The sequence below is a fragment of the Lepus europaeus genome, unplaced genomic scaffold (assembly GCF_033115175.1).
Source record: "Lepus europaeus isolate LE1 unplaced genomic scaffold, mLepTim1.pri SCAFFOLD_439, whole genome shotgun sequence".
Classification (NCBI taxonomy): Eukaryota; Metazoa; Chordata; class Mammalia; order Lagomorpha; family Leporidae; genus Lepus; species Lepus europaeus.
This window is the reverse complement of record NW_026909315.1, coordinates 47823-62699: the sequence shown is the minus strand read 5'-3', so window position 1 is coordinate 62699 and position 14877 is coordinate 47823. Positions and strand designations below refer to the sequence as shown.

At 40.1% G+C, this 14877-nt stretch overlaps 1 protein-coding gene across 1 annotated transcript in view; it reads right to left on the bottom strand.

Annotated features, from left to right (window-relative positions):
• The window catches only part of LOC133755402 (leucine-rich repeat-containing G-protein coupled receptor 5-like), a 68621-nt gene that overhangs the window by 12895 nt on the left and 40849 nt on the right, over nucleotides 1-14877 (bottom strand). The window contains exons 4-6 of the mRNA XM_062185512.1: nucleotides 4953-5168; nucleotides 3553-3624; nucleotides 349-417 (exon numbers count right to left, since the gene is read on the bottom strand). Coding sequence (XP_062041496.1) covers nucleotides 349-417; nucleotides 3553-3624; nucleotides 4953-5168 — 357 coding nt within the window. The remainder of the gene's footprint in view (nucleotides 1-348; nucleotides 418-3552; nucleotides 3625-4952; nucleotides 5169-14877) is intronic.

The following is a 14877-nucleotide window of genomic DNA, read 5'->3' as shown; positions in this document are numbered from 1 at the left end:
TTAGACTTATACAACTTGAAAATGTTTGCATTCTTACAAATGCTCAACAAATAACTAAATTTTACCACAAATCTATAAAGCATATAAATTCTGGAAGAGTATACATATCTTAGGAAAAGAGAAATATGTACATTTCTCTAAACTATATACATTAGATAAACCCATTATAATATTAACTATAGTAGCTGGTGATAGAATCAATTAAAATAAATTTCCAGTACAGTTAACCATTATTTATATGAACCTCTAAAACAGTCTACTAAGTCATATCATGTACAATAACCACATATTTTAAAATAAATTCACACAAAATAAAATTCTCTCATTAAAATTACCCTAAATACTTACAGTTCTTTAAGATTGGAGAGTGTCTTGATTGCAGTGGGAAACTCATCAAGGTTATTGTAATTTAAATCTCTGAAAATGAGTAGAGAGTATTTTAAGTTTTTCATTCAAAAATGCATATACACTTCAAATAATATTTTTTAAGATTTATTTATTTATTTGAAAGTCAGAGTTACAGACAGAGACACACAAAGAGACAGAGAGAGAAAGAGAGAGATCTTGCATCTGCTGGTTCACTCCCAACATGGCCACAACAGCCAGGGCTGGGCTAGATCAAAGCTAGGAACCAAGAGCTTCATCTAGGTCTCTGTGGGTGACAGAGGCCTACATATTTGTGCCATCTTCTGATGCTTTTCCCAGGGGCATTAGCTGGGAGCTAGATTGGAAGTGGAGCAGCCAGAATTCAAACCAGTGCCCACATGGAATGCTGGTGTTTCAGGTGGTGGTTTAACCCCCAGCATCATGACATCTGTTTACAAGGAATGATAATATGGTTTCCCAGAGAATCTTGTCATTGATGAACATTCTCATGCCTTCCCTTTATGGAAGAGGTTTTCTTGGTTTGCTGACCACCAACATCCCACAAGGATCTACATTAAAATGGACATTACATTGACCATGAGAAATTTTAGAGCCAAGGCTCCATGCATAGGGAGCCTTGTGTGGAGAGGACTGTAGCAGTTTTAACATCCAAGGAGGAGGGGTGCTTGGTGGGGTGTGGACAGCTGGTTGATGGAGCTCTGCATGGGAGCTTGGCTCACTAGTTTGCCAGTTTGTATTTGCACATATTGGGCCCTTGGATCACATTCCCCTTCATGTTCCTCCCTTCATCCTTTTGGAGACAGGACATCTTGTAGGGCTGCTTTGTTCCTGACTCCAATGGGGTACCTGCATCTGTCCCAGCCCAAAGTCCATGATGAGATCTGCTTCTGGAGAGGCACAGGTGATACAGAACCCCTCAGGAAGGATATCTGATCCAGGATTTCCTCAGGGTGATTCAGATCAGAAGTAGATGCTACCCTTGGCCTACGAGGCAAGGCTCTCCATTGTCCCTCACACACAGAAATGGAACAGCCAAACAATCTCAAAGTCATTAATTTCTCTGTTATGACACAAATGGCTTTTCAATTCCATCACTCACAAGAGCTTTCTAGATGTATTCTACCTTATATCAGCATCAACATATGAAAAAGTAACTGCCTCCTGGTGCCTGGGAATGGCAGATTTCCCAGATGACACAGAGAAACCTTTTGGACAGACAATCAGATATGGTTAGATCCTCCTCTGTGGAGAATTGCTACTTAATTTTAAGAGAGACAATTTGAGTGAGTTAAACATGAATCAGGATTCCTACTTGCCTGGCACAAACCATCCTTAAGCTATAAGGCAGGCAGGAAACTCGTGTCTTTTGTGGACACAGATTTCTTCCTGTTTGTAAATCTCTCCAGATGCTCTGTTTTGATTAAACGAGGATTGGGCCCTTATAAATTACTTGGATTTCTAGTGAGGGAAAGGAAGAGGCTGGGAATAACCAATTTACTGATCCTCTGTAGCCCTGGGCAAGGTTGGGGGAGACAATAAGGCACATGAAAGTTTGCCCTGAAATGTTTTGGTTTACGTTATTTATATGCAAGCCTGGATCCTCACCCAGTACTGGTTAGAAAGAAAGACTATTTATGGACATAGCCATCAAAGCCCATTTTGTTTTTTGCTTCTGTTGTCATGTTGGAAAGGACCAAAAGGTGATTTCCATTGCTAAGATCCCCAGCCCAGCCCTGTGGAGATAAGATAGTTCTATTTTTTTTCCTTGCAGCTCATGGGAACTGCTTGTCTGTGTCATTAAGTTGGCATCAAGTTCCTGCCTGGACAAGTTCATCTTTGATACCTAAGAGGAAACACATAGCGATTTAAGTAACACTGGAAGGAGAACTATTAGTGTACATTGGCTACAAGAAGACAGCCCATAACAGATGATCCCTTGGGAAATTAGTGGACCTGGATCTGGTTAGAGGCTACATCCACCATGTACAAGTTGCTAAGCTCTATATGCAAATGAACAACAGCCCCAAGGGCTCATGAGAAGTAATTTTTGGTGATATCTTTTTGTACTCTGGGTCAGAGTCAGCATTGTAGATTCAGTGGCTCTATGAGGTTGATGGCAATTGAGTATTAAAAATATGGTGGTAGGAATGAGCGCACAGATGCCCTAAGTGTTCTGTCCCAGTGCACTCAGGATCCTCCTTGCCTTTCAACCTACTCTCATTATTCTTCTCTTACTCAACAGGGCAATGAAGAGACGCTCCTTCCCTGGAAAAAGCCTGGGGCCCAGGTGTGGTCCTCAAAAACTTCCACTGTGGCTCTGGGATAGAGTTTGGGCTACGGTCAGCCAGATAGGCTCTATTTCGACTAGAGATACTAATTAGGAACTGAACTTTTGACCTATTCTTTGGAAGAAGGATATAGTGGTAAACAGTGATTTCAGAATCCGACTGGAGAAGAAAGTGAATCCCAGTTCTGCTACAAATTAGATATGTATGGTAAAATAACTTGAATTCACTAAAGCCTACGCTAAGATAGTAATAGCAGTTCTCATAAAATGGTTGTAAAACTATTGAAACAATATATGTCAAGCGCTTGGTGCAATATTTGGTTGTAGGTATATTTGAGATATACTCAGTAACTCGGAACAATTATTACTTTCCAGTGTTTTGAATTACATTAGCAGGAACCTTGCTGTTTCCTAATGGGGTGGATGCTCATCTCAGAATGCAGACTGAGACATTTGCCTAGTCTGCATCCTCTCATTCAGCAGGCAGGGAGAAGGCCGTGCACCAGTCACAGGCCCAAGTGACAACACGGGACTGATCCTGGACACAGAATACCTGCTTCTAAGCAGTCACTGTTCAGTAGAAAACATCTCACTTAACTTACAGTGATTCTAACTAACGTACCACTCTAGTTGACTGAAAAAAAAATCTTAGATTTATTCTTTAGTTATGTCTTTTTCTATTGTTTAGCTTTCGCGTATGTTTGTGTCCGTGAGTGAGTGTGGGTATGTGTATGTCTGTATATAAGATAAGGCCACTGGAAATTGCTCGGGCAATTAACCAAACCTAACAGCAAGTTTTGGCTTTAAGGCAATTTTGATTCCTTCAGAATATTCATGAAAACACTGAAAAAAGGGAAACAAATAAAAGGTCAACTCACAAAGTCTCTAGGCTGTGGAGTCCATCAAAGCATTTCTTTCCCAGGGAGTGGATTCTATTGTTATGGAGATGCCTGCCCGAGCACATTATAGACACTCATGAGACACTTGGCAAATTCAGGCACAACATTTTAATTACTGAAATCCAGAGAAACTCATATGAAAGAATGTACCAATCATAAGAAACGAACATTTAAAAAAAAGTCTGTGTACCCCTTTTACTCATACCAGAGTTGATTCCATTCTATAGAGTTTAAATGACAGTTGCAGTTTGACTGATTAGGTTTGCAGTATCAGGGTATACAGAATAACATGAACATCATGATTAATTTAAGAAAAATTCAGGTTTTTTTTTTTTTTTAGCACAGTCTCAATAGAAGTTGCTCAGTTTGATTTTACGACACAGAATGTGAAACAGAGATATTGACCATTATTGACGCACGGAAAGGAGGGAAGGCTCTCAGTGTGCTCAAGCACATATTCTGTTAAAACTGAATTCTTATAAAGGCTGCGTTCCCAGGGGCGGGCCATATGCTAACAGGAAACAATGATTTCAGTGACGGAGAAAGGTGATCAGATTTCTTTGGCTGCATGAGATTAGTTATCTTGACACAGTATTAGTCTGTATGACTATCATCTTTGGCTCAATTGGTAAATCAGTCCAGAGCCAATGAGAGCAGCTGAATATACAAATGAAAATTGGACCAGCTCCCAAAGGGATTTTGGGGAAATGAATTTAAAGGGACAAGTGAAAAAGCATAGTTGGATCTCTGAAAATGGCATTAATTGGCCATAATATTACACCACATCAGGCATAATTATACTCTTAAAGACTATTTTTCAAACCATTACTTATTCAAGAATCATTTTGCTTTACTAAAGCAACGAAATTGAGACATAATAGGGAAAATGCTGTACGAACATATAACTTACCATCAAGGGTAAATACTCCCTGAATTTCTTTCCCTGGTTCAAGAAGTACTTATTAGATACTATTAATATTATTCATAAATACAATTAAATTAAACAATAAAGGCATTTTCCAATTTGTCCTGAACCAGCAATCATAAAAAATACTGACTTTTTATTATCTTTGGTTATTGTACCAATTGTACAGCGTAGTGATTACCTACACAATATACAATGGGCTTTCCTAAGGCAGAAGTCATATTTTATTATCTTTGTATGCCCAACAGTGCCTGGCACTTAGCAGGTGCTTGATAAATGTCATTTAAGTCATTCACACAATTGAAACATTTATGAGGCATTTTGGGCAAGGGCTCAGTGGGTTTTCATCCTTTAAAATGTCCCCATTCAAGCTTTGAAGGGTCAGCATTTAAAGGCCAAGGTCTCCAGGTGAATTTAGAAACTGTTAAAAGAGAGCAAAATCAATAAAACTTACAGAACTACCAAGCTGGAGAGGTTCCCAAAGGCATAGTCTGGTATGTGGTGTATTTTGTTCAGGGCCAAGGTCATGGCCTGCAATGCCGATAAACTTCTGAAAGCCTGGACAGGAATTTCTGTCAAAGCGTTGTCATCCAGCCACAGGTGCCTCAGGGAATGCAGGCCACTGAAACAGCTGGGAGGCACGTAGCTGATGTGGTTGGCATCCAGTCGCCTAGGGAAGCAAGCAAACAAGAATGGACAAGAGAGTAAAGCCCAGGGGGAACATGGACTTCCCAGGGAATCCTAACGCATGCCGACCAGCAAGAGTGAAACAGAGCCAGGGCTACTCAGAGTTCTTGACATCTGTAGCAGTTTCCTCTCCTGATAGGCTCGCCTGGGCCAAGGGTAGAACCATTGCTTCTCAGTCTCCCTAGCTCTAAAACTGCAGGGTGCCAGGACTTTCTCCCAGGCTTGTGTGTAGCATGTGTTCGTGCACGGAAGTGGCCTCCCCTGGGGTATAAGGTTACAGCATGATGATCTTTTAGCTTTCCTTTCTGACACCAGCAGGCAGACACCCTCATGCTTCCTTTCTACTCCAAGCCAAAACAATGCCTTTGCATTCCTGGACACTTCTGAACCTATTCGATTAGTTTATTTATTAAATTCTGAGAAAAGATTACTTCAGTCTTTGAAAGGACTTGAACATTTTTTTAAAAATAGGCTTAATTCACTTTATTTTTCCTGTGTAAAAACCTATGTTGGGGGCTGACACCACGGCTCACTAGGCTAATCCTCCGCCTCCGGCGCCAGCACACCGGGTTCTAGTCCCGGTCAGGGCGCCAGATTCTGTCCCGGTTGCCCCTCTTCCAGGCCAGCTCTCTGCTGTGGCCAGGGAGTGCAGTGGAGGATGGCCCAAGTGCTTGGGCCCTGCACCCGCATGGGAGACCAGGAGAAGCACCTGACTCCTGCCTTCGGATCAGCGCGGTGCACTGGCCTCAGTGTACCAGCCACGGCGGCCATTGGAGGGTGAGCCAACGGCAAAGAGGAAGACCTTTCTCTCTGTCTCTCTCTCTCACTGTCCACTCTGCCTGTCAAAAAAAAAAAAAAAAAAAAAAAAAAAGTAAAAGTAATACAATAACAGCAGGGTGAACCAGCGGCAAAGGAAGACCTTTCTGTCTCTCTCTCACTGTCCACTCTGCCTGTCAAAAACAAACAAACAAACAAACCAACCTATGTTGGAGCCACAGCTGGAGCCTGGGTCCTATGCACAGACCCTCTAGGGTGAGTGTTCACAAGATGGTCCATGAACTCTCGCTAGGGAGATTGGGGAACATAGTGTGCGCAGTTTCTGAAGGCTGTTACAGAGACATGTCGGGGAGAAGAGAAGCGGTCCCTCCTCTTTGTTAGCACTGCAGTGAAAAGCCTGAAAAGTGTTGGCTTTCTTGCTTTTTTGACACTTTTAAATGAATAATAAAATGGACAGCTATCCAACGTCTGCTTCCTTTTTCTATGCTCCCCTTTTTCTTTTCCTAAAGGAGGAAATACGCCTTAGATCTGGTTAATGAGCCATTGCAGCATCAGAGCCAGCAGAGGGAGTGCAATACTTGTATTTTGTCCCAATCCAGCATAAATAGTGGCTGTAATGAAAATGTCTTAACTTTTTCTGATGGAAGTGACAAAATGCATGTAGTCTGAAATTTTCCCCAAGGTGCATGAACAACAGAACCACCTTGACTCAGCTATGCTTCCAATGGCCCTCACTTTTTTTTCCAATCTGTTTTTAAGACTCACATATTTGTTTGCATTTTCAAAGCTAGGATTAAAAAAAAAAGAAGAGTTGCATTTTAAGCAGTCCATGTATTAGAAAGGATTAGAAAATCACGAGAGGATTTCAAAAAATGTTTTCGGAAGCGTTTAAGACTAAACAGATGCAGGAAGCACACCAGGATCACAAAATAATCCCTTGCAAACCAAATTTAAACAATTTAGAAATAGAGAGAATTCTCTGTGGTAGGGAGCTAATCTCTCTGGAAGGCGGCTTCTTTACTTTTGGTCACATATGTCATGGCAATTGTCCTCTGGTTCCTACTTCTACTTACTGAATGGGAACAAACCATGCCTTGCCAACCCTGGGCCAATTTTTGATAATAAAGGAGATAAGATGACTTGGAAAAAATTTTAAGGGCTGAGTGTCATAGCCCACACACAATTAAATTTCCAGTAGAATAATTATCATCGTAGGCAGCAGAAACATCTCAAGGATCTGACAACAAAGGGAGCTGGAAATGTTTAGGCCAACTCAACACCATCTCTTTCCTCTTTCTACAGCAATAATGCTCTGGGCCCATGTTTAGATGAGGTATGACCTCATTAGAGGAGGAAGACGTGATTGTTTTTGTTTGACTAGAAGTGAAGCACATATGTAAACTCTCCTTAACTATGGCACTCATTAAAGAAAGGAAACTTTATAATATTAGTGTCTGCATTTTAGTTAACATATTGGCTGATTTTTGCTGGTTGCTTATGCATCAAAACTACAAGTGGCTTCCAAAAGTCTTAAAAATGGAAAACCTTAAAGTTAGGTGTAAATGTTGGGGTACATTTATAGAAAAGGCTCCCAATAAATGGTGTTCCTTCTTTTTATCTGATGTAGAGAACAGATTTCGTGCAGTTCACAGACACAATTCCAAGAATACAATGATACCTCCCTCCTTCCCTTCCCCTCTTCCTTTTTTTCTTTCTTTATTAATTTTTGTGATAACACTTTATTTTTAATTTTTTTTTGACAGGCAGAGTTAGACAGTGAGAGAGAGAGAGACAGAGAGAAAGGTCTTCCTTTTGCTGTTGGTTCACCACCCAAATGGCCGCCACGGCCGGCGCGCTGCGCTGATCCGAAGCTAGGAGCCAGGTGCTTCCCCTGGTCTCCCATGTGGGTGCAGGGCCCAAGGACTTGGGCCATCCTCCACTGCCTTCCCGGGCCACAGTACAGAGCTGGACTGGAAGAGGAGCAACCGGGACAGAATTCGGCGCCCCAACCGGGACTAGAACCCAGGGTGCCGGTGCTGCAGGTGGAGAATTAGCCTAGTGAGTCGCAGTGCCGGCCATGATAACACTTTAAATTTACCTTATAACCACAGGCTTAATGCTCCTCTAAATAAAGAGTTCAACAAGTAAAAAGTGGAGAGGCCAGTGTTCAGCAGGAATGGCGTACCTTCTAATGGCACTGCCAGGTTGTATCCACCTGGCCGCAGTGGTCCAACCCTAATTTAGAGAGTGGTATGTAGTTCACACTCAAATGCATTATCTGGTTTTATCTCCCCCATCAGCTTTATTAAGGTATAATTACAAACAAAATTGCATATATTTATGGTGTATAATGTGATGTTTTGATATATGTGAACCTTATGAAATGATTAATTTATGCTAATTAACATATCCATCACCTCCCATACTCACTCATCATATTTTTGTGATGAGAACATCTATGATCTAATCTCTTAGCAATTTTCAAGTGTACAAGACATTGTTATTATTTATAGCCACCATGCTCTCCAAAAGATCACCAGAACTTATTCATTCTGTTTAAGTGAGACTTTTGACAGTTTAACCAACATCTCCCCTGACCCAGCAGCCCTGGAAACCACCATTCTACTCCCTGTTTCAGTATCTGATTTGATTTTTTTTTGAAATATTTATTTATTTATTTGAAAGGTAGAGTTACAGAGAGGCAGAGGCAGAGGCAGAGAGAGAGAGAGAGAGAGAGAGGTCTTCCATCCGCTGGTTCACTCCCCAGATGGCTGCAACGACTGGAACTATGCCAATCCGAAGCCAGGAGCCAGGAGCTTCTTCTGAGTCTCCCACGTGGGTACAGGGGAGGACTTGGGCCATCTTCTACTGCTTTCCCAGGCCATAGCAGAGAGCTGGATCGGAAGTGGAGCAGCCGGGACCTGAATCGGTGCTCATATGGGATGTGGGCACTGTAGGTGGCAGCTTCACCCCCTGTGCCACAGCACTGGCCCCCTGATTTAATCTTAACAGAAGATCCCAAGGCTAAACCAGAGCATGGAATTAATTATCCAGCCACTCATACAGGTGATTCTTACAGAACAATGTTAAGATTGTGGGCAAGTAGCTGGCAGGGTACAAGTTGTGCCTATTCAGTGAGTAAACAAAAGGCTCGTATATTATATCAATCAAGCCTTTTCAGGCAGCTGGGCATTTCCTATTTACATGCTTGGAAAATGCAATAGTTAAGCAGAGAGGTGTAAGATAAACATTACTATGTAATATAAGAAACTGTATACATGTAAAATATAGTTCTATTATATACTTATCAGAAAGTAACAAAAATAACTATACAGCTCTGTTTTTTAAGTGTTTCTTTATTATCCCCCCCCCTTTTTTTTTTACAAGTCACAAAGGGAGTTTGTGTGTACGCAGCTCAGTATCTGTAAATTAGTGAAGAGATTCGGAATGGGAAGTCCCAAGTTCAAACCATAATGGTAGCTGTGTGTGACCATGGCCAAGTCAGTAGACATTAGCTTAGACATTTGGACAATGGAGATATACTATATCTGATAAAGTTGTTTCATGATTAAAGGAAATAAAAAACAACAAGGATTTGTAAATATAATGGGTTCTACTGATTTTAAATTATTATCTAAAGCCAGGTAACAATTTGTGGTTTTGTCTTCTGACTATTAAACTATTCAGGAAAAAAAAAGGAGAAAATCTCAAATTTTGCTTAGGCAAAAGGTGGTTAAAAATGAGTGCTAGGGCCGGCGCCGTGGCTCAATAGGCTAATCCTCCGCCTGTGGCGCCAGCACACCGGGTTCTAGTCCTGGTCGGGGCACCAGATTCTGTCACAGTTGCCCCTCTTCCAGGCCAGCTCTCTGCTGTGGCCCGGGAGTGCAGTGGAGGATGGCCCAAGTCCACCTGGCTCCTGCCTTCGGATCAGCATGGTGCGTCGGTTGCCTCGTGCCGGCTGTGGCGGCCATTGGAGGGTGAACCAGCGGCAAAGGAAGACCTTTCTCTCTCTGTCTCTCTCTCTCACTGTCCACTCTGCCTGTCAAAAAAATAAATATAAAAATAAAAATAAGTGCTAGGTGGGCGCTGCAGCTCTATAGGTTAATCCTCTGCCAGCGGTGCTGGCACACCGGGTTCTAGTCCTGGTTGGGGCACCGGATTCTGTCCCGGTTGCCCCTCTTCCAGGCCAGCTCTCTGCTGTGGCCCAGAAGTGCAGTGGAGGATGGCCCAGGTCCTTGGGCCCTGCATCCCATGGGAGACCAGGAGAAGCACCTGGCTCCTGCCTTCGGATCAGCACGGTGCTCTGGCCGCAGTGCGCAGGCCGCGGCGGCCATTGGAGGGTAAACCAATGGCAAAGGAAGACCTTTCTCTCTCTGTCTCTCTCTCTCACTGTCCACTCTGCCTGTCAAAAAATAAATAAATAAATAAATAAATAAATAAATAAATACATAATGAGTGCTAGATTGTCAGTGGATTTCAGTTCCAAGAAATATAAATTGTTCCATTCCTCAATACAAAAATACTTAAGAGAAGTCACCCTTATTTTGAAATCTTTAATATTATTTTTATGTGTGTGTGTGTGTGTGTACACCCACTCACAAAACAATAGGGCAACAAATTCTGTTCCTGATACATTGTTGAATATAACATCTTCATTCTTGCAAAGCAGTATTGATATGTGACAGATGGCACATTCTCAGAGAATGTTCCCAACAATGGTCTTGGCATTTAAACAATCATCAACAATGTGATGGAAGCAGCACACAGAACTTGCATAGCAAGTCACGCATGGCAAAATAAAACACATTAACAATAGGAATGGGCTTTCCCACAATTCAGACAAATAACACCTCTTAATTATGATCTTGGAATACAATCTGAAATGTGATCATTATGTTCCTTGTAATACTTACAGTTTATAGTAAAATCATACAGAAAAAAAATTTTACCCAACTTTCTAGATCATCTAAAATCACGTACATATTGGGCATACAAATTTAAGTCAAGACTCTGCCAATTACTAGTTTCGAGATTTTGGGATATATTGATTCATGTCTCTGAGGGTCAACTTTCACATTTATATAGCAGAGTCACAATATGTTACAGAATTATTGTGGAAATGAACAGAGAAAATCTGTGTGGATGAATTTTGTAAACAGTAAGGTATTCTACAAATGGTTGGTTTTACTATTTGAGGAAAAATTTCACATTCAGGGAGAGGTATTTTTTCTTTTACTTTAAAGTTTTTTTTGTTGTTATTCTTCCTATAGCTTCTCAACCATTTGTAATTACATCTTTCTCTCTAGACTGCCTTTTTTTTTTTTTTTTTTTGTCATAGGGACTTGCAGAACTGCTGGTTCTCTACACTCCAAACATCCTTTAATCTATGTTCAGTAGGTTTGCTGTAGGTTTTAATAAGTGGTAAAGCAAAACTTCCATCACAGAGAAAAGAGGGTGCAAACATCTTTTGTGTCAGGTCAACAAAAGGACTAAAATGGCCAACGAGTCTCATGATGTCATCTCTCTGGGGCACAATTCTTGTTAACTGTGAGTCTCTGCAATGGTATCTCTAAGTAACGTTCAAATACAATCTATAATAAATTTTTTAATCGCAATTTCAAGGCTTATTATGTTGAACTAAGTTCTCTGGAGGGAAGAGTTGAGGTTAGCAAACTTGTCAGTTATTCGAGATTCTGCTGTCCAAGCTGGTTGGCTGGTTGACTGTCTCTCTTGGTCTTTGAGTTGCTTTTCCTATCAATGGGACATGGTCAAAAACATCATAGACTTCCATCATGTTGAATATCAAAGGAAATACTTGAAGTCTGGATAATTTCATTCATTGATGGCTACTGAGCTATGCGCCTATGAGAAATGTCCTACCCTAATCAAGCAATCTTTAATGTCTATGTAAACCTGTTCCTCTGGAAGGAGGGTGACGTACTGACTCCTGACTGTACACACTTATAATAGATGTTCCATAGAAGGATCACTCTGATAACAGGGTGTTGGAAGGATTAGGGGGAAAGTAAGAGATAACTGTAGTCATTAGAGTAAGAAATATGAATGCCTCCAAAAGTGGAAATGGAGGGGAAGAGCCTAACATGAGATATGAAATAAGAGGGTTCAAAAGCACTTGGTGACTCACCAGGTGTGGCCAGAGAGGGAGATAAGAAAGTTATGGTGATTGAGACTTTTGGTCTGGGCAGACCATGCAAGATCAAGAATGAATGCTACCCAGCATTATGTAAAGTAAAAATAAAACAGAACTGCATGTTCACTGTGAATGTAATCCAGTAATGTCAACACAGTCTATGTGGCAAAGAGCTGGGAGGTAACAGGCAAAAAATTAATCTTTTATGTATAGGCAATGGCCAAAAACCAAAAAAAGTTCATTTTCTCCTAATTTTTTTAAGTACAAAGGGTTAACTCTTAAAATATCCTCTTTTAAGAGAAACAATTTGTCAATCTGTTTCACACTCCTGAAAGGAAACTTTAATTTATAAATGGCATTACTGTAGGGATTAGAGAACCTATGAGATCACTCTTGCTATTGTTATATCAAAAAATGGTCCTTTATATGTCTTGCATATGATACATTGCCAATGTATCACATAAACTTGTATCTTTGTTTGAGAATGCCTTTGATGAGCCATTAACTACAAGGAAGAAAGCGTTAGTCAAAAGATAAGCCATTGATCTTGGCTAATTCCATATCTGAGATGACTATAATAATGTCAATTATTAACATGGATGACTAAGAGGGAAAAACAGCTAAAAGTGTAAAGAACGTTGCAGTTGCACAATACGGTTTACAGGGATTCTTATACTAAACAGAATTATCAGGAATGAGGTTTTCATGACTAGCATTGCTATTCTGTATTTGGATAAGCATTTTTCCTTCTTAAGTTTTAAGGATATGAACAACTCTCTCACATCTTCCACATATTTGTACATTTTGTGAGACCATTTTGAACAATTCATGAATAGCTGGAGGAACACAGTGATTTAGTTCATTTATAAATTTGGAGACATGAAAGCATTCTCAATTATAGTTAAACATTTTCAATAAAATGAAAATCATGTAGTTCCAAGTCTGTTTATAATATAATTCAATAAAGTACACATATTCTCTGTTATGGTATTATTTGACTACTTTGAAATTTTATTGCCTGGAACCAGTTGGTTATTGGAGTTGAATTTCTCAAAAGATCACTGTAATAATACTTTTAAGATAAATTTTTATCTATATGAACTCATAAATTTGAATTCATATTGGTTTCTGTGATTCACAGTATTGTCAGAGTGGTTGCTGTTTATAAATATTTGTGGACCAAAATGTGCCACCTTTTAATGAATTTCCCATAAAGATGGGAAATTGTTATACTCTAGGGCAAATAATTAAACATCATGATTGCTTAACAGGGAAATTTCTGCTTGTCTTTCTCTTCTCCATCTATTTAATTGTAAACTTATTGTGGTTGCCAGAAAGAAAATCATTGTTTTAGCTTTACCTCTGAAAAGGTAACAATTATTATTATTATTATTTTTGGCATCTCTACAGTTTGGGGAGGCACAGTCTCCAGCAGGTTCACTGAAGTGTAATAATTCAGAGACTAGGAACTGGATGAAAAGTATTTAAAGGAACTCAGCCTTCATCTCTCTGGCATCATTGAGGAGGGCAAGAATATATTTTAAGATCAAATTACATTAAGTTGGTCAGAGATCACTGCCACTGTGAATTTTCCAACAAGGAGATGATCTACACCAGAGTAATATGAGATGTAACTTGTTTGGTTTTATTTTTCTCCATAGAAAACAAAGACTTTCTTTTTGTTAGAGGCACCATTAGTCTCCAAGGAACCACTGGGGTTTGAAATCTAGAGTCATTTTTGAACCTTCCAGTGTCTTCCAGCCAATCATTCACCAAGTTCTCTCCATTTATCTTCATCTCTGAGACTCTCCATTTCCACTGTCTAGTTAAGTCTCTTATCTCTTCACACCTGTGTTACTGCAACAGCCTCTGAGCTGGTCTTTTTGCCTTTGATCTCTTATCTCTTTAATGAATCCTGTAGGCAGCTGCCAGATTAATCTCCCTAAAATTGTACTCGATGTGAGTCCCCTGTTGAGAATCTACAATTCTGCATATCATTCCTTTCAAACCCAAATTTCTCACTCTGATATTCAAGGATCTCCATTCACCTTTTCTCAAACTTTTTTCTGACATCTCTATCCCAGTTGGTATCCCAGGTTTCCAGATATTTTCCACAGTGTTTCTGGGCCTCATGTCCATGAGCATTCCCTACTACCTGGCTACCCAAATGTCACTGATCTTCTGCCTTAATAATACCAGGCTTTTCCTTTTTAGTCATCAACACTAAAAACACTTTTTTTTAACCCTTTGATCCTTTAATCTTATCCTCTTGGTTATCTCATCTTCCTTTTCCTTTTGTCTGCTTACATTTCCTTGTCTTCTGTTACTTCCTTTCCCTTCTGTGTCCTGGCTCTGAAATCCAATAGGATCCCAAATGTTAATAGAGAAAACTGGTGCCTATTTCTAGGTTTGCCTTACGTCTCAGCATTGTGAGCCCCACCTCCTTGTCTTAACTCATTCGTTTTGCTTACTCCTTTTTCCCCTTTTTTGGTCTATTATTAGCAAACATCTATTATGCAGTCTCTTGTGAAGTTATTGACATTTCAGAGTCTCTAGAGTGAAATGTGTAGCTCTGAGGTTATTTTCACAATAAGATACGTGGTCAGATCATGTTTCAGGTTGGAATTATAAATTCTTCTTGGGTTTTCAAACATAGTCTTCAAAAATATGATTTTGAATATGAATATTTGCTAATAGAACAGAGACAATAATGAAGATATGTTTAATTCTCTTTCCTTTCCTATTTACTAACCCATTATCTTTG